This window comes from Aplidium turbinatum, chromosome 1 (assembly GCF_918807975.1).
Source record: "Aplidium turbinatum chromosome 1, kaAplTurb1.1, whole genome shotgun sequence".
NCBI classification, from domain to species: Eukaryota; Metazoa; Chordata; class Ascidiacea; order Aplousobranchia; family Polyclinidae; genus Aplidium; species Aplidium turbinatum.
In genome coordinates, this window is record NC_137472.1 from 17228286 (window position 1) to 17250525 (window position 22240).

At 39.6% G+C, this 22240-nt stretch overlaps 1 protein-coding gene across 1 annotated transcript; it reads right to left on the reverse strand.

Moving 5' to 3' along the window:
- Window positions 1-25: 25 nt before the first annotated feature.
- Window positions 26-22129, reverse strand: LOC145769336 (translesion synthesis protein REV1-like). Its single transcript, XM_082580949.1, has 19 exons — window positions 21885-22129; window positions 20374-20579; window positions 19569-19653; window positions 19259-19366; window positions 18835-18905; window positions 16461-16686; window positions 15808-15948; window positions 15523-15737; window positions 15172-15315; window positions 9043-9179; window positions 8369-8476; window positions 7642-7851; window positions 7233-7342; window positions 6838-6881; window positions 6541-6641; window positions 4688-4789; window positions 1472-1730; window positions 984-1128; window positions 26-553 (listed from the first exon to the last, which is right to left on the reverse strand). Exons 1-19 carry the CDS (start codon window positions 22127-22129, stop codon window positions 313-315), a joined length of 2898 nt encoding a protein of 965 aa, XP_082437075.1. The 3' UTR covers window positions 26-312.
- Between the last annotated feature and the right edge of the window lie 111 nt (window positions 22130-22240).

The following is a 22240-nucleotide window of genomic DNA, read 5'->3' on the forward strand; positions in this document are numbered from 1 at the left end:
GGAAGCTGAACTTGTGCAGTATCTTTTCCCACAGTTAGCAATTGCACTGTATGGTAGTAGTAAGCTTGGATATAGTAACAAGTTCGACGTGATTTTCGTGGCACAAAGCATTCAGTGATTACCTTCAAGTGCAAATAAGTTGTATGAACGAAAATAACAAACAAAAGGCTTTTACAACTTCACAAGGATTAAACCATAATTGGGTAAAACCATAATTGGATTTGAAGAGAAGTTACAATGCCAGCATATTACAAATAGAAAAAAAAACTCAAATATGTTTACAACCATGATAAAATGTTTAGAAACAGGCGTCTAAGTTATGAATTTCACGCTTAATATGGCTCCGTCATAGTTTTCTTTCACGACGTCACAGAGGCTCGTTGCTATGCGATTGTACATGTCAACCCATGATGTCACTTTGCTGTCGTGTTCGCACTGCGTGTCCATGATGTCATAGTGTTCAATTAACGTCATAATGGAACGTCGCAGGGTGTGGAGAACAAGGCAGGCACCGCTTATGTCACGTGACTCAATGACAAGTCGGCCGAGGTATCTGGAAATAAAGTTTACTAAATAAATAAAAAAAACATGATGCAAAGGTTACGGGCAAACTCGGGCTGCACTACAACCGTTGAGGCGAATCAACTGTTATATGACAACTCTGTGGGGTTGTAAGGTTAAATCGCATGGGTTGACGACAGACGTCATACGAGGATGCAGAAGACCAAGAAATGGCGTCAGCATATTCCGTTAAGAGTAGCATAACTAGGAGATACTAAAAAAATAGCAAGGAGCACCAACTGGCCACATTCCAACTAGAACTATAAGCAATGAGCGACCCAGTTTAGCATAGAAAAGACCTAGCTGTTTTCCTGCTGACAGTCAGGCTACCGGTCATAACAGTAAAAATGTCGTCCGCATCTGAAGTCAGACGCACTATTGCACATATGACACTGACGTTGCAATTTATACATGCCACCAACCGTATAACGTCGTTAACGTCAGATTCCATCGGAGGTGATTCAGAAAAACTTTTGCTCCACTGTCTTATGGCGTCACGTGACTCGGGGATAGTTGTAGCTCCGCCAAGTGACGGGGGTGAGGGCACACGAGGTGGAATTTTAACCCCTGAAAAATTCTTGTAGGCAGACATTCTAATTTTAAGACAGTGAACAAAAGAGTCATAAAGTAAGTAGGCTACACCACCATTCGATAGTGGAAAGAGTTTAGCAGTAGCCTAGTCTAGACTAACTGGCAGAACGATTTCGATCCGACAAACATGTTTAAAAGCAAGCTTTTCTGACCATGCGGCTTTCGTCACTAATGTCTCCTACCATAAAAAACATTATAGACTTTGAGGAACGATGAAGAATTAAGAAAATAACAGTCGCGTTTTCAACTTGGAAATCAGCAGGCGTTGATCGCTATTGAACAATGAACTTTATTAAACAGAAGGTAAATCATTACAAACCTGATGATGATGATGGTGAGTCGCCTGCCTCAGCAAGAAGTGCCCGACGAGCTGGTATTCTTTCAACGGAATTAACAGACACAGATTTTCCGCTTTTGACCGGGAACAAGTCGGTAATGAGCTTGTTGGGGCTCGTTGTGGTCTTCGGGTTGGCCATGGCACGTTTCCGCCTCCTAGGAGACTTTTTAAACTTCACCTTCTTTGATGGTTTGTTTTTAGAAGGCGAGTTTGTGTTGGAGCTTGTAGGAAGGGTAGGTTTCTGGGGAAATGATTGAGAAATTAATTTATTCTTACATGTAGATTGTCGAAAAATAAACGATTTTTAAGGCATCAGGCTGCTAAATTGTAACGATTGAAAACTTGAGCACTTTCCTTTTCCGCATACCTTTCAGAAATTACGTTGTGAAGTGTTTATGCCCTGGCCAACTAGACTAGTTCAGTTCTAACCATCACAGCAAAAACAATGCACGTCAACATAGCAAAGGTCGACAAAAAAGTAGAAGCGACAAAACTAGCGTCTGGATAGGCTTGTTTTAACAGATGTGTGAAAACTTCCTTATTGTCAGCCAAAGGGTGTTCTAATTGTTGGTTGGTAAGTAGCTCAAAATAAGAGACAGATCAGAAACCTTACACAAAATATTCCAAATATATCAAAAAGTTTAATAAGTTGCATCGCTTCAACGAAACTACACCATAAGGTGGAGTCTCTGCATGTAATCTGCGCTTAAACTAAATCTATTCGATCACAGAAGTCCAGGTGGTCACTAATCACTTCGGGTAGCAACTTTCCAAAAGGTACCATTAAAAAATCCCCTTTGAGCAACTGAGGAAAACGTAAATCCTACCTAAATTAAGTCATCGGTTTGCAACCGACTGACTTGGCGCGGAGGGTTAGGGCGATGGTAGTCATTTCATTGACGTAGGTTCAGGGCTGGAAAAAATGCTTGACTTCCCGGGAATCTGTTTTTTTTTGTGAAAAAATTTCCCGTGGTTTACAATCACGATAATGACGTCATAATTACACATTTACACGTTTTCTGGCGAAAAACCTCACGCAAAAATATATTATCTACGGCCATCTGTAGCTTCATAGTTCCAATAAACAATCTTGGTATCGTGTTTTATTCGTAAGCAGGCATGGCGCACTGTTTGTGCCTGATATGCCCACGTTGATCGGAATAAATTGGAACAAAATAGGTATAATAAATTAGACGCTGCATGCTTTCAAATTAGATCCACTGACTCACTGACCACCGTGTGAATGTCATGAAACAATACGCCATCACGAGCCGCTTGTTACGTACTTGACAAGTTGACAATAACAACACTTCATGCTCGAACGGGTTGATAGTTTGCATACTATGTGCATTGTGCAATGTGCATGAATAGCATAACCAATTAGGAAAAATGATATAGGCATTAGGCATATAGCACAAAAAACGGTCAAGCGGATGAACAAATCAATGCACAACAAGTTTCGCTGACAAAAACAAGACAGCGAAAATTACTACTATAACTTACAAAATAACCAGTCCGCTACACGGAGAATGAAACACCATTAACTTGACAACAAAATCAAAATTACAACGCTAAAACAGCTGTTTTTTTAAATCAAAGAAACCGCAAGCAAGTTTCGTCCATGCAAAATTACTACAAATAATACAATACACTACTGGGACATAAAAGATAGTGACGATTTCTCGCTGTTTAGTCTGTCTACCACAGCAGACAATTTGTACATTTTCGAGCGAACGTCACTGGTAATAAAATGCCATGGTTTTCCTTTGAAATATAGACCAAGAGCCTGTTTCACGATGCTGTTGCACTTGCTTATGTGTGGCCCATTCCAGTGAATGAGCAGCTCGTCGCTAATGTCTTTAATATCTTTTTTATTTGTGGATGTTGCGCTTCCAATAACTCGACGTCACTGTCTTCGACTTCTTTACTACTAGTAATAACACCTGTTTCGTTTGTTTTTTTGTTGTTGTCCTTGATTGTTCTCCCGTCTTGGAGATGTGGTATTTTCCGAGTAGATGAGGAAAACATTTCCGTTAGACTTATTTGACCATATTCTTTAATAGGAAAACCTCGATGTTGCTGACGGGTATGTTCGCTAAACCTGTCCCTTCGCATAGACACTCTGCAATAGCCCCACCTAATCGGAAGCTTTGATTTAAACGTTGGCGTAGCTGCCATTATTTTATCACCAAGAATTACTGAAAATACACGCTGAACTGAATATAGGGCTAACTTGAGTTATGCAAATAGTAATAATAACGCCAACACGGGCAGTCGAATAGCCGCTTAGCATCGGCAAGCGTTAATAGACGCTGGCGCGTTTTGCTTGCGTCACCGAGCAAGCGTCTATACACGCAAATTTTTGTTGCTTAACTTTGGAACAACGTTTACAGTCGTATACAGCTTGTATCGCTTCGGTGAATTCCCTAAAGCTTTTGTTAACTATCAGCAATAGTTTAGGTTCAATAAATCATCGTTATGGTTTTGCTTCGTAAGGAAAAAGCTGGTGTGTTTACAAGCAGGTTTGAGAAATTCAGTTCAAACTGGCTATTCAATGAGTCTTTCCACGTTGATTCAAGGCCTGGACACGTTGAATTCATATTACAGCCGAAACGCCAACAAAAAATGAAACGCCGTTGGCATGGCACCATGACGTAAGCGAAAACGCCGACCCTAAGTGGATAGAAGGGAAAAACTTCCCGCTGAGAAATTAAATTAACACTTTCACTGCGAGGGCTAATCCGCTAAAAGCATCCATTGACTGCTGAAATTTTTTCTGTTGTGCAAACGCCAGCATATTTTGATGAATGCAAAATAGCAGTAGGCCTACCATTGGTATACTGGAATTTACAATTTTTTCTTTTTTTTTCTTTTTTCTTTCCTTTTTTTTTTTATACCAAAATTTATTTCGTAAATAATGTTTCTTGTAAATACGCATTTGCGACGCTCGTATGAAGACGTTAATAACGTGATTTTTACGGTAAAAATTTCCCGCGAACCGGCAAATTTCCCGGGAATGTCATTCCCGGATTCCCCATTTTTCCCCTTGGGTTTGATTCCCACCACTGGCATTGCTCTTTTTTCTTCTGTAATTACCAAACAAAGTTCAAAGGGGATTTTTTAATGGTACCTTTTGGAAAGTTGCCTCCGGGTCTGCGATTGGCCGTATTGCTCACGGTTATAAATTTCATATGTCACCTTGTTGCTCTGAAGCGCCGCTTGGTGGGCTTTTAAATCCCGTACAACTTCCGCGCGGAGATCTTGCGGCAAAGCTTCAAGGAAACTTTGACTGATTCCATTCTGCAAAACCGTCATTTAACCTTTAAAGAAATTATTTAGTGCAGAACTTGAATACTATCTTTTCAATAAACGTAGATCGTGTCATACTTTGATATCTTTCGTAAGTTCCATAGACAATGCTCTTAACGAGTATCAAATTACTACGAAATGTATACTTTGCTTCAATTGAAGAACAATTGGAATTGGAAGAGTTTATCTAGCAGCAGTAGCGTAGCCAGGAATTTTGAAAGGGAGGGGTTTTGACGACCCAGCGTCGGGGGGTCTGGGGGGCCTCCCCCAGAAAATTTTGAAAAATTACTTTGAATTTGGTGCATTTGAGAGCATTTTCAGCAAAAATGTGGTTACGAATATTCCTGTAAAATGGTGGTGTCTGGTGGCATAGCGAAAGGATAAGATCATGTTTTCTTCGGCATTTTTCGGAAATAAAGCTAAGTTTCTATGTTTTCTTGTTGCTTATTCCTGGCTGAGATGTTTGGTATTGGCAAAACTTGCTCTTTTAATGCAATTTTGTTTAAAATTAAGCAATTTTTTTAGACTGAAAGCATCATTCTCAATATCGTGACGTCACACGCGTGTCAAAGGGGGGGTTGTAACCCCCAAACCCTCCCCCCCCCTTGGCTACGCCACTGTCTAGCGGGGTATTTCTCAAACGTTTTGGCTATTATAGAACGTAAAGCCAAGTCAAAAAATACAGCACTGCGGTTAGTTAACAATTATTTCGTCACAAATACTGTACTTCTTTTTGAGTGCCGGCAAATTATTATTATCTTTAAGTATATTAAAGTGACAATTTTTTTCATCGTTCGCCACAAGTTGGCTTAATGGAGATCATATTGATGCTCTATCTTCCAAACTCTCCAAATCTGTTGGCATACTCTCTAAATTAAAACATTGTTTATCTACCAAAGCTATGCTTCAGCTTTACTACTCTCTTGTGCATCCTTACCTAATATACGGACTGACAATTTGGGGGTCGTCATACAAAACACATATTGGAAAGCTTGGTGTTTTGCAAAATAAGGCAGTCAAAGCTGTTGTGAAAGGTAAATGGGCTGACCATGTCACACCCTTTTATAAACAACTAAATATCCTAAAGTTAAAAGATCTGTACAACTTTGAAATTGCTAAGTTTATGTATCAGCTTAGTTTTAATTTATTACCTGACACTTTTCAAAACTACTTTAAAAAATGTAACCAAATTCACAACTTTTCTACTCGAAACTCGACCAACCTAGATTACTATTATTATCGATACACAACCACAAAACTACAACGCTCAATAAAATACTCTGGCGCAAAAATTTGGAATAATATATCAGATGAAATTCGCAAATCCTCATTCACAACTTTTAAAAGAATGTACAAAAAGAAAATTATTGACTCATATTAAACAAATGCTAAATTAACCTACTAATCAGTTTTTTGATTTCTTATCTTCTTGGACAGCTTCACCGTTATTTATGTATTATTATCTCTTTGTCTCAATTATTCAATTATAATTATCATTGATGAGTTAAGGGTGGCTGCTTGACTTGAAGACCTTGAACGGTCACTTCGCAGCCTCCCGCTGCTGTGATGCTACCATCATTTTTTACTCGTTTTTTTTATTGTAAACTTTTCAACAGTTTTACTGTACATTGTGTTTTGATTTATTGTACATATTTTTCGCAGCGGCCAATAAACAAACAAACAACAAGATCAATGGAATTTCGAAGGAAAAAACAATCCATAAATTTATGAAGTTCTCTGACCTGGCTAGATGGCTGTCCGGAAGATATCTCATCCAGTCTTTCAGGTGTTTCCATCACGTCAGTTCCTGGACTATATTGTCCATCAACCAACTCACTGGCAACTGGTTTAAACATTAAAGCAGTTAAGAAATGATGAAAGTATAAAACGAAGATTCTTGACGAGGAATATTGAAATTGTTGACAACGTTTGATATCGAGAAACTGTGGAAGCCGATGAATGTTAATTTCATCACGTTAATATTTTTGGCACAACGCATTGAGAGAACCAACGTTAGAAATGTCTTCTTTTTGTCTTACCTTGACCGGGTGGAATTTCATCTAGGTCTTCGTTCACGTTCATTCTTGAAATGAAAAATAATGTCAGAAAAAAAAAATGTATTATAATTTATACTCAGCGACCAATACAGACATGAAATAAACGAAATCCAACGCTGCCATAAGATCGGCTGGTTGGATGGACCAACTACTGGAATATAATTGCAAAGTACTTGTTGTACTGAGCAGTTCTGCAATGTTTCGAACGCATGTTCTGTCATACGAATTTAAACAAAAAATTTATATTTGGCCAAGCAGGTATCTTCCCCAACTGGAATAAACGAGAGCATGGGACCGCTTTTCAAACAGCGAGCTGATAAGATGACCAACACATTTGTCGCTTTCAGCTTTCGCTACATATATTCCATCGCACTTACTGTGGCTTGACAAAGCGAATGATGGAGGATTTAGCTTCAGCTTCGCGGGAACTGGAGGCTTTCAACTGGGTGACCTGAATGCCGATTCCCCGAAGATCCGAAATGGAAACCTGCAGTGAAGTTCATGACATTTGTAACCTCACATCTGAACCTCCAAAGTAACTGACTCTTGGAGCAAACGATGTCACAAAGTATTCCTGGGAATTCGTGATGCCACGAATTTTAAAGTGCAAGGTGCCTTTCTAAACATTTTGTACCATGTACACTACGGTTACTACACTTCTTATCTATGAGCTGCAAGATTTTCTGTGTTCAAGGATTGTTTATTTTCCAATAACTTGTAAATTAAGAAATGAAAATATCAAATCATGGTTGACAGGGAATCCCGTTTCAGTTGGCTTCGACAAACCTGTACGGATTTGAAAAGGCTGATTGTTTCTTTCATAATGACGTCACAGTCGTCGGTGTGCGCGTTCACGTTCTTACTCCTGGACATTGACTGGCACACCCCGTGGCCGCCGAACTTGGCAGTCTCCGTTGGCGCGTCTGGGAGTCGAACCATCAACTTGAGTGTTACCTTCCTCCCGACAACATCCGCCTTCCTCATCCGAACGCTCACCTAGAGAAGGAGTCATGTTTATTCAGGAGAAATAGGCATTAGGAAAAAAACAAGTGTGTTTTGTATATAACACTTCATCAACTGAAGACAAGTGTCACTTTCAGCTCTTTGCGATTCAAACCGTTTCAGTGCTTCCATACAAATAGGCACCAGGAAATATTAAAATCATCTTTTGTGAGCAGTTGCAAAATATTGATATTTTTTTAATTAATATTTTTTTAATTTCGTTATTTTCATTATTTTTACAGTAAATGAACTGAAAAACCAAATCCGCGGCTCATTCAGTTAATTCAAATACAACAGACAAGTTCGTTCAAGAGTGTTTCTCGAAAAGCAACACATCCCAGTGTTCCATACTTTTTCATAGTGAAGTATACAGTGTGAAGTGATCACAGTTAGAATACAAATTGCAGTTTAGAGTATGTAACTACGCTTGAAAGGCACGATTGTACATAAACTTCGATTAAACTCTTCCTGAAAGGTAATGAAGTGCATTCAAGAATATGTGACTGCTCACTTCCTTGGCTAAGTTGGATAGGAAAACTTCCAATTCATCCATGGAGGATAATCTGATACCGTAATTCACGTCCGCTGACACAGACTTCCTCTCTTTCGATTGACGGACCTACGATTAAATAAAAGGTCATGTTATTACACCATAATTGAGCGTAATAATAACGTTAAAAAGATGGAGCCCTTGCTAATGCAATACATTTTAGCATAGTATAAGAAGGTAAAAATAAATGAAAATGTTACTTTTAATTCTTGCGAGCAATAAGACAACAAGTTGCAGGATATATTAAGCGAATGCCCACAGCAATAATACAGCCAGGCCATTGAAAGACAACCAGGCCGCGTGATAAATCAAAACTCTAAACCTGTGTGCACTGTGCAGCAACAACGCGCTATCATTCTATGATATACAAAAACAAAAGGCATGAATTAACAGGCAGCAAGCCAAATTTTCCGTCAGTCGATCTTGATGATGATGGGGGTTTAAGTCTCTACAAGTATGCGAAACTGCCCAGGCTGAGCTTTAAAAGGGGCTCATTCCGGTATGAAGATTCGCACATTCAGATCAACCAATTTGCCTTGGTTTATTTATGTAATTATACAAGTCCATCTACTGGACCGGTGGCGACTTTGAATTTGGTTTAAAAAAAACAGATAGCTTTCGCAAAGTATTCCCACCTCTCTGTTGTCAATTCCTCTGGACAAGTTGTATAACTTCTCCCCCGTCTTTGTTCCAAATTCCTTTTTTAAATCTTCTTGGGAAATAGTTTGCAAACTGCCGCAAGTTGGCGCTCCAAGTTCACGCAATCTTGCAGCTGGGAATAAAAAAGATGGTCAGCGTTAATAGGACAGTAATGAGAGAATGTGAGCCTAATCTCAATCGATGCTCTTTTAAAGCGCTGTTCACACTGCTGTGCCATGTCTCGTGATGTTCTTTGAAACGTTTTCGCTCCAATGGTTTTCAGTGCTGCTGTTCACACTGCTGTGCCATGTCTCGTGATGTTCTTTGAAACGTTTTCGCTTCAATGGTTTTCAGTGCGGCTGTTCACACTGCGCGGCTTGTGACGTGGTCGCTTGAGACGTTCTTTGTACGCTTGAGCGAAAATTGCAACGGAGTGATTTCGGCTCAAGTCACAAGCGAGAAGGCAAGATTTGTAAACAGAGGTTGAAAGGCAAGCAGGACCTTCGTGGGTGCTGTGACATCACAAAAACTGCTTTAAATCAGAATTACTTCCATAAAAGGTTTTGACTTGAGATAGGAGGCGAAATATGTCATTTTATTTAACCTTCCTTGCAAGTGCGGTGCTTCTCTAGTGTCTGCCCTCCAGGTACACAAGCTGCATGATGAGGCTTCTTCTTGTCTTTGCTACTACTTGTCGGTTTGTTGTCATTAGTCGAATCCAGGGCTCACCACGTGGAGGTTGACAACTTAAGCTGCATATAGAACAGCAGAGTGGAGAGATGAAATAGGCCTAGGCTTTTACTAATACAGAATCAAGTTAAGTGTAGGGTGACTAACATTTTATGTACATTTACATCGTAGAAGAAAAGCTGCTTTGAAATTTTAAATTCATCATCAGGCTTCTTTAAACATGTAGGCTAATCATTTAAAATGATATACCGGCACTCCTAAGTTTTGTGACTGGTTATGAATATAACTGAATAGTATGTTAGCTGCCGAAGTCCATTACTGAAGTTTTGCGTTGAGATATTATTAGTATGACAAAGATATACAATGTCTACATTTTGCAGAGATTGTAGTCAGTTATTACAAAAGCATATAGCAAAACAGCATATACCTATGGCAAACATTGAAACTGAAACGCTAATTAATTTGGTGCAACAGTACCCAGTACTGTACGACAAGAAGCTGCCATTGTACCACATGCCAGCAGTTCGAGAAAACTGTTGGGCAAAAATAGCTTCATCAATGGAGAACAAACACACTGGTAAGTCTTTACTGCAGTATCACTCAGATCATGGTAACATAATCAGTTTTGGAAAATTTAACAACTTATATAAACATCTAAATCTAGCTATATGGTGGTATCTTTAAAAAACTTCACTTCTGTGGTTTTTGAATACTTTTGTTGTAAACACACTTCATTTTATAGGCCGATTATTTATAGGTCAATAATTTTTTGCACTACGTATTACAGACTGCTGTGTTGAACAACTTCTGCACCCACACTGTATGACTATTTCAAATTGTGTTTACAACTAATGTGACTTGAATTTAAGTAACATAAAATCTTAAAATAAAATTCAAATCAGGTTTGCTTAAAATAGTGATGGAAAAATTTTCAGGGATAGCCTACTCTCTACAAATAATAGTTTATGCCAATGGACATTGCCAAGTAGGAAATGTTCCTCATCTCTGGATGCAAGCTAAGAATTGAGTCTGTGTGGTCAATGGTTTATCAAAAGGATGTTTATTATGTAGATGTGTAGTTCCACTTATATTAAAGTTCATGCATCGTTGTAGCTGATGTAAGAACCTTTCTCAACAACACAAAATATCTTTGTGGTCATTTCGGTGTACTACTGCATTGATGAGGCCATTTAGGCCGAAATGGTGTGCCACTGTCTGCAGTTAAGAAATAAACAAAATTATATAGGCTAGGCTATATTCTTATCTCAGGAAATTGGGGAGAGCATCTGTTATACCTTTTTGTCTGTGTGTAACTGTGTATTGCTTGGTTGACATAGTTTTTTGTAGCTGATGAATTGAAAAAGGAATGGACGAGATTGAGGAGGTTGTACGTGAAAAAAAAAAGGGAGTATGACGCACACAAGTCGGGTTCTGCAGCGAACTACATTCCGAAATGGACATTTGCGGATGCGATGAGCTACATAGACCCCTATATTTCGCCACGACGGTAATGGAAATGTGAATTAATGAAGTTATAAAAACATTTTTTATGAAGCTTGTTGACAACTTTAAAGTGTAGCCTTTTTTGCAATTCACGAAAACTTTAATGAAAAATTTATTTGAGCAAACGCTGCTACAAAATCTAACACCTACGTTATGTAAAAGACACTGCATTTCCTGATTTTTTTAAACGTGACGTCATAGCTCCACTAATTTTATTAATGTAGGTCCCTGACAACATACCGAATAGAAATGCTCAAATCCTGCACTCTACTTTGCTAACTGGCGTGCCATTAACTCATTATACATGCAGAACTTCAACTAACTTCCTTGAAAGCAAAGAAGATGAGGTGGTGCTCGAACTGGAACCGGTAGACAGTTCCAGCGAACTGCACAACACAAGCATGTCCAGTGGTGGTGAGTGCAGAAGGAGCCAGCTGGACGTGTCTACCCACTCTCCTGAACCCGAGGTTTCAGTTCCACCAGCCAAAAAAAGGCGCAATGAAAATAAAAAAGAAATGGATGCGGTGGATTTCAAAGTTCTCGAGTTTTTGGAGGAGAGCAAAGGTGCGGTATTGATACCGGTAGGCTATATAGCTGTTTCTGGCGTAGCATTCTTGTAATTTGTTTCTATGAAGCATTGATTGATCAAAATAGAAGCTGCCCTACTTGATATGGTAGCATCTCTCGCATGTAGACAAACAAAAATACTCAAGAAACATTTTATTTACTTGCAGAAGACGATCTAGACGAACATCGGCTGTTTCTGTTAAGCTTGCTGCCGACAATGAACAGATTGACGCCGCAACAAGCAACCAAAGCCAAAATGCAAATGTTGCAAGTGTTGTACAACATTGAATTCGAATATAAATAGCTGCTGTGCAAGTTTTTGCGTGATATATGTAAAAATAGAAAAGTGAAGGTTTTGATTAAGCTGACCATCTGTTTACGATTTCTGTTTGCCACGCAACCGCCCCCCTCATTCACAAAATAATCTGCGTAGACTTCTCTTATTGCTGCGGCAGCTGTCGTGCCTCTTCTGCCAGACCTGTCTAGGTCTTGCAATGAAGTAGAACCACTTTCCCTCCATCTTCCGGGGGTAATCCTTCCCATCCGGTCTTCTCGATCGAAGTCTTGTTCGTTGCAGTAAGTGTTGGTGTGACGCAGGAAATTATGCAAGCAGCAACACGCTTTGACCACTGCATCAACTCGTTCGGGTGCAATTCCAATTGGGCGCCTAAATACTCGCCACTTTTTTGAGAGAATGCCAAACGCATTCTCTACGATCCTATGCGCTCTAGATAAGCGGTAGTTGAATATGCGCTTGCGGAACTCCAAATTTTTTCCGGGGTACGGTCGCATCAGGTTCTCTTTCAGTGGAAACGCTTCGTCACCCACACAGACGAATGGAAGTCGTTTAGTTGTATTTGGCAGTAAACGAGAAGAAGGTAGGCCCAAATTTGGGCTGGCAAGTCTAGACCCAAACACAGAATTGGACAAAACACTTCCATTAGATTGACTTCCATACGCTCCCACATCAACACACACAAAATTGTATTGCGCATCCACTACGGCCAAGAGAACAATGCTGAAACTGCGCTTGTAGTAGAACAGGGATCCAGAGTTAACAGGGGCCTGAAGGGTTATAATACATGTTTGCCATCCACACTACCAACGCAGTTGGGAAACTGCCAGAACTTGTACTAGTCATCGGCAATTTTAGTCCAGTCGTCAGTTTGAGGTTGCGGCATAACATCGTTGCACATCTCTTCCCATATTGCACCGCACGTTTCCGGGATAACCGCGCTTAAAAGAGACTTCGAAGTTCTATACGATGCCGCTATTGTTGTGTACGAGTCTCCGGTAGCAAGGTATCTGTAACACAAAAAACTAATAAGCATTTTTATTGTCGGCGGACACTCCTCAACAGGACCGTTCACAGGATTTCTCGGGCCCGGTACCAATGTACTTTTGGGACTCCTTCATCGATAATGCTATGAGCGTAAAGGTTGTGTACAAACTTTTATTGATGTGCTGTGGCTGAAGTGGCTATTTTCCCACCAGAGAGCTGAAGTGGCTGTTTTACCCTCTGATGACAATTCCTTTAAATCTGATTATTGGTAAGATCTTGATAATGTTTGAAGTCGCGGAGAATCTTTTTAATCCGGACCCCCTAAATATTCCGGGTCCAAAAGTACCACCTAGATCCCCCTGTCAATGCCCCTGCTCCTCAAGTGAGCATAATATTAAGAAGAAAACCCCTGTTCATTTGCTTTATATTGATCTCTTTGTGTCATAGGCCTACGCTTTAAAGAAATATTATTCTTACCGTAAAGTCATCGCAAGTCGTTCCCCAGCAAATACAGACTTCCGTAGCTGCGTATCTAATTTCGAAATCTTTGGGCCGACTTTGGCCAACAATGCATCAAATTGGCTGGGTGTCATCCTGAAATACGTATGAAACGCACTTTCTCTTTCTAGTCGCATTTCTTGTACCAGACGATGATATTTTCCTGAATAACATGGAATTAGCATACATTTGATATATCATTCGGCGAAAGTTTGCAGTAAGCTAGCCCAATAGCCTACTCACCCAGTTAATTTCTTCGTTGAAGGATAGGATCCACCCACCATTTTCGCATTCTCCTTTGCTTATTCTTTCTTCTTCGACGTGGCCACATCAAAAGAACTAAACCTTTCGCTCTATTGCGATTCATTACGACACGAAAGTAAAAACCACTTATTTCGGGTAGTTTAAACTGAGCAGTAACTGCAGGGCTTCTCCCAAGCATTGGTGATATTTCAGTCAATTGCTTTCCCGCGTTTCAGTATATCAGTCAAGCGTGACGGTTTCCACTAGCAACACCCGCTTGTCGGGACCTGGAGCCTTCTGGTACATACAATGTAAACCTACTTTCACAATGCTCAAAGCTCCGCTCAATACAAGGCACAGCACAAGCCTGTCAGTGCGAACAAGGCTTAAATGTTCATCAATACTCTCAAGGCCAGACCACTCTTTCAATATAGCATTGGTGATTATCACGAGTTTTGCCACACATCACTCTAAACATTCTCATATCTGTCATCTGCGTTCGCCTGATACCCTTCTTCTTCAGAGCCCAGCATTCCTCTTTGTAGCGAGTTCAAACTCTTCAAACACTCCATATAAGGTCAACCTGCAATATAATATTCTACCGCAAATGGCGTCTAATAGATCTCTAAACTTTCCATCCAGCTCGAATCCTTGCTGTCACCACCTGCTAGTGCGTCACCGTATTCCAACATATCCCGCAGACGAAATTAATGGACAATTTCGATTTCGTCATGTCCCAGTGTTGCATGTTTCTCCTCTGCTCCGCCAAGTATCTAACTCTCCCACATTCGTTCTTCATTCCGTTCTCCACTTATTAACATCTCTAATACACCCGACAATAACAATAATAAGCGTTAATGTTATTATATAGCGCTGTATCCATCGCAGAATGAGTTGCTCATCAGCGCGCTATAAAGCATACTGTGTCAGTGCACGGAATGGCCCGTTTCGGTGAGTCCGATCCCTTAACGGGGATTTTTTCAATTTTTTTTTTTAAATTATCGGGTACCGTAGCCTAATTATCATAGCTGTTTTAGGGTTAGGGGTTTGGGGTTAGAGGTTAGAGGTAAGGAACTCACCGAATCAGATTCACCGAATCGGACTCACCGAATAGTAGCAAACCCGTCAGTGCAGCCGCATAGAGTCGTAACTGAGTACATTATTACCCGATTCTATTCCATCGCTGTGCCAAGTAGGAATATGATTCAGTACCACTTTTCAAAGTCTTTGGTGTGACCTTCCCTGCCTCCTCACCCCTTCTCCAACAGCTATGCTTCTAGCGCATACTCCACATGGGTGAATGTTAATAAAGTTACAAGCTAAAGATCAAAACAGAACCTACCTGTGGAATAGCCAACTCCAGGGAGGTCTTTCACGGGATGGTCACGGATGAATGCTTGTGCTTGTTCAAGCGTGACTTCGTGTTGCCCATTTGGCTTTCCAACTTTAGTTGCCATTCGAGCCAAAGCAATATTTGGACCAATACCTAACACCGAGCAAACAACGGTCATCAGTCTCAAAAAAATGAGGAAATTATTAGATCAAAGTACGTCTGTGCACTGAAATAAGTCGTGCTTTTCTAAATAAACTACAATGAGAAATAAAACAGCTAATAAGTAGTAGGTGGTTCCCATTGCAGCAGCATGTACGCTTGAACGAAATGGATGCATGAACACAGAAAATTATGACCAACCTGCTGATGCGTCACATCCGGTTGTCTCCTTGATCTTTGCTCGTATGTTATTGGCGATGGAAGAAGGGGAGAGTCCCGCGTCTGATACAAGACTCGTGACGTCAAGCAGAGCTTCGTCACAGCTGACTGCTTCGATGTCTTGGGTGTAGGATGTCAGAATTTCGTAAAGCTTCTGAGAGGTGGAGCGGTACGCGTCGAAGTCGTACGGAATTGCTCTGTGACGAATTAACATGTAAGATATGAGTGCAAAGAAGTACAAGAATCATGACTGCATTGAACGCTCACATGAGGTCAGGACAGAGCTCTTTGGCCTTTCCATAAAACATTCCGTTCTTCAAACCAGCCTTACGTGCCTCGTAGCTGCAAGAAGCGATCTCTGAATATGACGGAGTAGTGCCACTGTCCACGTCTTCTGCTTCGCTTGAGCTGTCAATCAAGATAAAAACCACATTTCTCTCGGTGTAGGGCAATGTATGAAAAGTCCAAGTAGGCTATCCGAAAGAGTAGCAACAAGGTCAATGTATTTTACGGGTAAATCACGTTACAAATAAACTCCCATTTAAATATTTTATGAGTATAAATGTACTTTTCGAAAGATTCTATACAAACTGCTTATGTCTCGCAATTAAAAACTTTCCACTAAGTAACGTCAGCTTTGCGGAAACAGCCCCACGGCAGAAATGGCCCACACCTTTTACAAATGTATGTAAATGCATGTCATCAACAAAGAAAGTTGACAAACTTTAAACATTCTTGCATTTTTTTAAGTTAGCTACAAAACATCTTAAAATAAAAGTGTTTCTCATTGTCTGCGTGTGCAATATTTTCGGATTTTCTCAACGAGTTGTTATGGTGGTGAGATTCTTACCATAGACCAACTGCAAGAGAATCGATTTAAATTAGTAAAACAAGCTGTCTTGGTAAGAGAAAACAGTTACCTGGCAATTATTTCTTTTTTGCTTTTTTTCATGTAAAATTTCTTCTCGTATTCAGGATCAGTGCCCTTGCGTTGCCGGGTCGAAGATGGGGTATTGGGTGAATGGTGAGTCACAGCGACGGGACGCCCCCGCAGATGGGGCCTGGATAATAAGCCGACCGAGACGAAGAAACAATCCATGTCGATATGAAGGATGGACTTCCCACCAAAATACTGATTAGGACAATCTAAAATGGTCATAAAATCCTAACTTCTGTGCAGTTGACTATGATTTTCCTTCAATAAAGTTAAAGACGTTTTAAGCAAACAAAACTAGCTATGGCCATGAAAAGGGGCTGGGAGTTGCAGTAATTGCAAAACAAAAAGTATCTTATTATCATCGCAATTCACACAGCGGCCTGCGCAACATTTTGACATGAGCATTGCTCTAATGCCGCTGGTAGCCTCAGCCATTGTGTACATTATATAGTCAAGAGGTCAATCACTGCGCAGTTTGATGCCCAAAGCATTCAAGTTGTATTGTATCACAATGCAAACCATATACCGTAAATGCACGTTCTGTATTTCGGCACTCATTTTATATGCAGTATGAAATTAATCAAGAGAAACATTTTCTTCTCGGACTTAAACGCATTTTCTGAACCTTGAGGTTAACTTTTCGCATTTTGTTGAGTTGCAGCTTGTATAATTTATATTATTCTATTATTCATTAGGTGCCGCTCAGCCAGCTCAACGGAGCCGCTTGTAAACTGCGTTGCTTAAATTCACATTACCATCGTTTCTTCAACTTGTCGCTTATTTTGTTATGACGGCAACCATAGGCGCCGGGTTTTGAAAATTGCCGGGGGGGCAAACTTTCTAGCCGACTGATTGCTTACATTCAAAATACTGATGTTTGTTTGTCAGCATTGATGTTTGTTTGCGTCTTTCTGCCATTGTATATCGCCAAGCTTTATAATGTAGGCTCCGGCCTCGAAATTCACGGCGGACATGTCCGCCGTCACAGCATGTGATGTCCGCGGGAAGTACCATCTAGATCAGTCATATTTGTCCGCCGAGAAATAGCACAGGAACTAGCGATACAAATCGTCATTGCATAGCACGAACATTCGAACAATTGTTGCAATAATATATTTTCCAGCGCATTCTAGCGCGCATCTAGAAAATGTGAATCCTGTATCCCTTAGCTTCCATTCAATGTGGAAAACTTTCGATTCTTACGTTGCTTCAACGATTGATGACATTGAATCAGCGTAACAAAGGTGAATTCTTCGCTAAGAATCAATAGGAGTGCAGGTACTTCTACACTAATCACGCGCAATTTAGTTCACGTTTTACGTCACAATGTCTGGCTTTGATCTCCGAGTAATAGTGATACGGCAAGGTTGGTTACAAAGTTAGATTATACGAGTAGGCTATAACAGCAAGACGCAACAAAACTTGTTAAGTTTTGGTATTACAGTAAGAAAGAAAAGACCCAAGAAAAATTCACTTTCGCTCACATGACACGCAAAAATAAACTTAAAGAAAAAAGCCTGTAATACTTTGCACAGCAGAAAATAGCGTTGGTGTAGAAATTTTCCGACTCCTGTCCAGAGCATTGTGACGCAATAAGCAACACGACCTCGTTCGGTGAAAGTTAATCAGTTATGTGACGTATTGACCAGCTACACGGCGCTTTGACTCTTCAAGCGCAAGTCGTTGGTCTGATGAAGGCCTTTCAGAGTGACTTTACTGATTTTTTAAAAAGCCTTCTAAAACCGTAGTTAGAGTTCTGAAATGGCGAAGAATTATTATCAAGATAAAGTGATTAAGCATGACGATCGACGCTAAAACTGGTGTGTCCGCCGTGAGACTTAATTTGTCCTCTGAGATAGCTGCTCAGACCGGACACCTTTGTCCGCCGTCAACAAAAAACGAATTTCGAGGCCTGTAGGCTACTTCGAATTATATGCTGGTCACTTTGAACTTTAGCTCTTAATACGAGTAGATACTAAACTGAGCAAACTGCACCTCGTTATTGACACTCCCAAAAAAAAAAAGCGGAAGAAATCAAGAAAAACGTTTTTCAATCATTGTTTGCTTCAACGGCACCATGCTGGCGTTTATCAGCTACCGTACTTCTGTTTCTTTTGTTATCTTAGGAGCAGCGCTCTTGTTGCAACAAGTAGATCTTTTAAATGAGATCGATCCGCAATGAAGGTCAAACTAACGCAAATCTGAACTTAGAAACATTTGATTTAGGATTTTTTTTAAATAATTTGCGGGGGGGCAGCCACCCCGAGCTAAATTCACGGGGGGCGCCGCCCCTCCGGAGTCGGCGCCTATGACGGCAACTGCATATCAATTAAGCTATCGAAAGCTACAATCATTACCTTCAGTAGAACTGTTTTTCATCAATTCAAGACGACCAGCGAGCTTGGGAGTGTGGGAAGTTGTCAGCGACCTAACAAACAAAACGTCATCGTCACCACTCCAGTAATATTCATGCGCCACTATCAACAACTCTGCTACACAGCACTTAACCACAAAATACAAGAAATGCTACATTTATAGGAGCAAAATGGTTGGAACGCCTGGTCAGTCTAATTAAAAAAAAATAGCCCAAAGTAGATACTAAACTCTTCTTCAGTGACTATTAAATCGTGAGTTTACACACACTTCATGAAAGCTAAGATTTAAACATAGTGTTGACCATCCTGGATTTAAGCTAGCCATCATACATACATAAAAATCCTTGAACAGAACCCTAACTGGCCTACATACATTGCAATTGACTCGTAACAATGCAATAGCTACCTGACAAAATCAGAAAGTTCAGTTTTCCATGTTGATAGGAAGTGAAGACGTGAGTGGGAATAGAAGTCGGATAAAAAAGACGAATCTGCCGTAGGAAGTATGCTCCGACTATAAGGCAACATTGTATTATATTGATGAACAAACAAGATGGAAGACGTATGCCAAAGACCTAATTTCACAAAAACAGGTAGAGTTTTAGAGCATGTACTTTGCTGTATAGCTATTTGTTTGAGAACGTTACATTAGAAATTTAAGCTCACTTTTTCAGCAACTAAAATCTCCATGCATTTAAGACTTTTTTCACACAAACCTAGTGCTTGCCGTTTGTTTTGAAGGTGAATGGCTTTTCAAAGTTAGTTTGCTTGAAGTAGAAGGGGTTTCTTCATGGTTGCTTTCTAAAACATCAGTATTTGATATGGTATAATATTTGATAAGATTAAAAAAATGGAAAATTTAAAGTTTGTTGACGTTGTTAATTCTACTTCCTCACATTAGGCAAGTGAGCATCTAATACAAGTATGGTATGTCATCAGTATTGAGACAAAAAATGCAACAGAAACACACTCATTCTAACCTAAGGTTTCTTGAATTATATTTTTTTAAGTTCTATGGACAACCAAAAGCCAAAACACTACCGTACTTTAAAAAACATAAAAATTCAAACAAGCATTTCGTACTCAGCTCTACCAAACAAGTGCAGATCCAGTGCAACAAACATTAGGAAATTGAACCACAAAATGAGGGGTCTTTGTCCTCGTTTTTTTTTCAGAATTTTTTGGTGAAATACACCCTTTTTGTAAGACACAGAGCTTATTTTGAACGACAACTTGACAAACAAGGGAATTGGACAATGCCCTGTCGCTGAAAAAAATCTCAGCTTTTTTTTATAAAATGCTTCAGCTTAAGGGCAAGGCAATTGAAGTTGGATTAGGGAGGGTGGTCTTTCCAATCACCTTCCTGGATTCACCACTGCTCTTGCACTGTTATAGTGTTATACTGTCCAGTCAGAGATACTTCTAATCAGCTTAAAAATAATAAGAAAATCTTGTGGACTCCATTGATAAGTCATAGTGGACCCAAGTCCCAAAGGTCTATGGACTTCCCAGTTACCTTACCATTGGTTTTAGCAGTAAATCCATGAATAGTCATTTGATTTCTTGATCCGCCATGAATGGCCACAATGTATGGATGCACCGGTAGAAGTTTTTTCTCACTTAAACTATCCACTATCCATTCTGGTCTCACAATAGTTTGATTAGGACGAATCTCTTTTGCCTTTGCTCGAGGTAAGTTTGAAGCAATCACATGTGTAGTGGAAGAACTGCACAAACAGTAAAACTTAACCAAATGTAGCTAGTCTAAGTAAGTAAAGTAACACAACATTACTTTAACAGTCATGATCACATATTCATTGCTTTTCATTCTTTTCCAGTGCAGTTTTATAAATAGTTTAATTATTTATGTTATAAATTATAGAAAAAAAGGAAAAAAATGTACATATGCATCGAAACATAACATGCCTCGATTGATTACCACTGTCTACAACTCTACATCAAGGGTCTCAAATACGCAGCCTACGGACGGACCGCATGTGACCCGTGAGGACTTTTGGTGCAGCCCATGATGCATTTTTAATCTTTAAAATGATAAATAACTACAACATATTTTTTCCTATAGATTTAGAACTATGCACTCTAGAACTGCCCAAAAAATCCGAAAATGCCCATCAAACTTCACATAACTTTTTAGCACTACTGTTGTGCCATTTTATTGAGTGAGAGAAACTTGCATTGTTACATCACATTCACACACTCTGCCTATTTAATTATTGTGTTATTATCACAATAGTACCATATTATAACTTTGGTATTTTCTGAAGTCAGTTCTTTAAGGGTTTAGTTTTTTTCATGCTTTTTGAAAGTTGATTGCATGATTTTTACTCTTCAGGTCCGTCATTTCATTTGCATTCTTTGTGTTTATACAGTGTTTTTCCATCTCTTTGTTCTTACTAGGCTACTTTTTCTTGCAATCTAACGTTCTTGGTATGTTCTTAATCTTTTTTATTGCGTTTTAACTGTGTTATTTTGTTTCTTGATAATGTGTATTACAGCCCTCGGTTAACTTACAAGTGTTCATTTGGCCCCCATTTGTCTGTTGTGAAATCTAGATTATTATGGTGCTATTTTATTCGTATTGTTTATAATTGTACCATATCATTCGCCGCAACAGACAAAATAAAACTTCCTCTCTGTCCCTCTCAGAGCAATTTGAGTTTGAGACCCTTGGTCTACATCAATTGTCCAACAATTTAACTTTACAAACTAGCCTAAACTGAAAGTAGGCTTTGATTTGAGACATGATGCATTACTTTCTGGGTCTGCTACTATTCGGTGAGTCCGATTCGATGAGTTCCTAACCTCTAACACCTAACCCTAAAACGGCAATGATAATTAGGCTACGGCACCAAATAATTAAAAAAATCACTGAATAGGGATCGGACTCATCGAATCGGGCCATTCCGTTACTTTCCAATGGTTGCCACTCAAATATTGTTTTCTAAATTCTAGGTTTTAATTCACAGCTGATATTTCCGAGTTTTACAATAAAGAAAAACAAGCAATCATACCTTGAATAATATGCATGAAACTTTCCTCCATGTTGGGCCATGATCGTTTTTAATTCATCATGAGTGGGATTAGTGTAGCCATTAACATGAATGGCAACTCCATCAAAAAGGCTTGAAAGCTGTTCCAAACCTTTACTTTTTTCTGTAAACTGATGATCTAGCTTTTGTATTTTAGCATTCATATATCCACCCATGCCACTCCATCCCCCATCAGACATTACCTTAAAATCTCCTCTTCCTCCCATTATAGCAGAAAGGCTATCAAGTTGCACATAGATAAATCCTTCAATATTGAACAACACTGAATAAAAAAGGCACAAGTGCTTTAATACATATACAAAAAAACAAAGCCTAAT